This window comes from Helobdella robusta (genome assembly GCF_000326865.2).
Source record: "Helobdella robusta unplaced genomic scaffold HELROscaffold_11, whole genome shotgun sequence".
NCBI lineage: Eukaryota > Metazoa > Annelida > Clitellata > Rhynchobdellida > Glossiphoniidae > Helobdella > Helobdella robusta.
This window is the reverse complement of record NW_008703617.1, coordinates 2,666,172-2,667,987: the sequence shown is the minus strand read 5'-3', so window position 1 is coordinate 2,667,987 and position 1,816 is coordinate 2,666,172. Positions and strand designations below refer to the sequence as shown.

At 32.7% G+C, this 1,816-nt stretch overlaps 2 protein-coding genes across 2 annotated transcripts in view; both read left to right on the top strand.

Moving 5' to 3' along the window:
* Nucleotides 1-1,008, top strand: HELRODRAFT_72412 (hypothetical protein; the record flags this gene model as incomplete). The annotated part of the gene is made up of 3 exons (XM_009012874.1): nt 1-80; nt 248-354; nt 713-1,008. Coding segments are annotated over 3 exons (483 nt in total), but the record flags the coding sequence as incomplete, so codon positions are not given.
* A 337-nt stretch (nt 1,009-1,345) lies between these two features.
* HELRODRAFT_167356 (hypothetical protein) overlaps nt 1,346-1,816 on the top strand; it is a gene marked incomplete at both ends in the record, with an annotated part of 3,594 nt that continues 3,123 nt past the window's right edge. The window contains one exon of the mRNA XM_009012873.1: nt 1,346-1,755. Within this exon, the coding sequence (XP_009011121.1) occupies nt 1,346-1,755 (410 nt within the window). The remainder of the gene's footprint in view (nt 1,756-1,816) is intronic.

Genomic DNA, 1,816 nt, shown 5'->3' with positions numbered 1-1,816 from the left:
GGCATTGGGAGGTATGTATGCCAGCTACAACGACTCACCATCAAATTTTGTAAGAGTCATGGTTCTAGTAGAAGTGCCAGGTTATTATAAATCATTTGTGTATGCTTCCTTGTTTCATCATAGTTTATTTTTTTAAATTTTATCATAAAATATAAATAAATCCCTTCAAAATTGTCTATCATTGATTTAGTTATTAAATAAAGATTTGTCAGGCTTTACTGACATTAACTTTGAAAATTTTTTAAAGGGATTTCATTGAGCAGCATCTGCTGGAGTTTACAAGATCAAATCCTGGGATAGTTGTCTATTTGAAACCTCGACGGTTAAAAGCTCCTCTTATCGTCGGAACATTTTGTTAGTCAACTGTTTTTCATTACATTGTTTTTGATGATAATAAAACGTTTGTTCAATTATTAATTTAACCCCAAAACATTGTAAAAGTTGATGTCGCTAGCCATTATATCTAGCCAATTTAATTTGTCTATAGTGTGTTAAACTAAGTTTATTACCAAATTAATTCATAACCGATCTAGCTTCACATTTCCCCAGATTTTAAACTTGCTTAATATTCACAATTGACCAGTGAATTTTTATGCTTGCAATATTTGCAGCTCTGTAATACTCTATAAAATTTTATAATACAATGAGAGACCTAAATAATATTTCAACATTCTGCAAACCACAGCAACTAACACCATACTTCTTTTCACAGTAAATGGCAACGAGCAAAAGATTCCAATATCTGACAAGTCAGTCGAAGAAATATGCCAGTGGGTGGAACACCTAAAGAACATATCTGGCTCCAGTGAGCACAGACTGGTGAAGACCTGGAGAACAGACACGCCCAGTATCCAAGGAGTGTGGACACCTTACCTCAATAAAAATCCCAAACACAACATCACAGATTTTCCTAGTGATTCTCCTGAATTTAAACACCAGCCTACTGAGAAATCTGCCTCTCAAAATCTTTTGGAAAGAGCAGATCAGTTACGACGATTGAAAGCCTGATTTGATTAATGTTAATTCAAAATGAACAGCTGACTGATTTGTTTAATAAATTAAAAAAAAATTTTTTAATGTGTTTATTCGATAAATTGGTCTTCTGGTTAGTAGAAATGTTCAGCTGGCTTGGCTGAAAAATTGTGGTAGCATGTAGTAAAAAATAGAAACGCGAGCATGATGCAAAATAATGAGTTTGCTAGTTTAACAATTTATTAAAGTCAATACATATATATATATAACTGTTTCCGGTACGATGTCGCGAGCGGTTTGCATTAACGAGTTATTGTGTTATTTATTTAATAATTCTGACAAAATTGATGATGCGGAATTCATTTACGAAATAATGGATTTCTACAATTGTGAAGATATTAGAATAGCAAAAAAAATACTTACCAGCGATCTAGATGCGTTAAATCTAGAAAAAGATGATAAAATAAAGCCAAACAGTTCTGGAAACTCTAAAAAGGACAAGGTTAGTGATTTAATACTAACAATAAAAACAATTCTGAGCAACAAAATTGAAAGCAAATTGCCTCAGTATGCTGCTCTCAACCTTTTTAAAATTCCAAGCTCAAAAAAAGCTAAATTTGAGTCAATTCTTGACGAAAAGTTAAAAAAATTAGAAGAACTATTTATTGAAGAAAGAAACATCTTCCGAGAAATAGTAAATGATGCGGCTATTAACAATAGGCCAAAAGTAGAAAGAAAGCAGCAATCCGATTGCAAGACCGAATCGAGCAAGCAATCTGACTGGTCAGAGATTGTAAAACGTAAAATTAAAAAGAGCTCAAATGTTCAACACGTGGCGAATGTT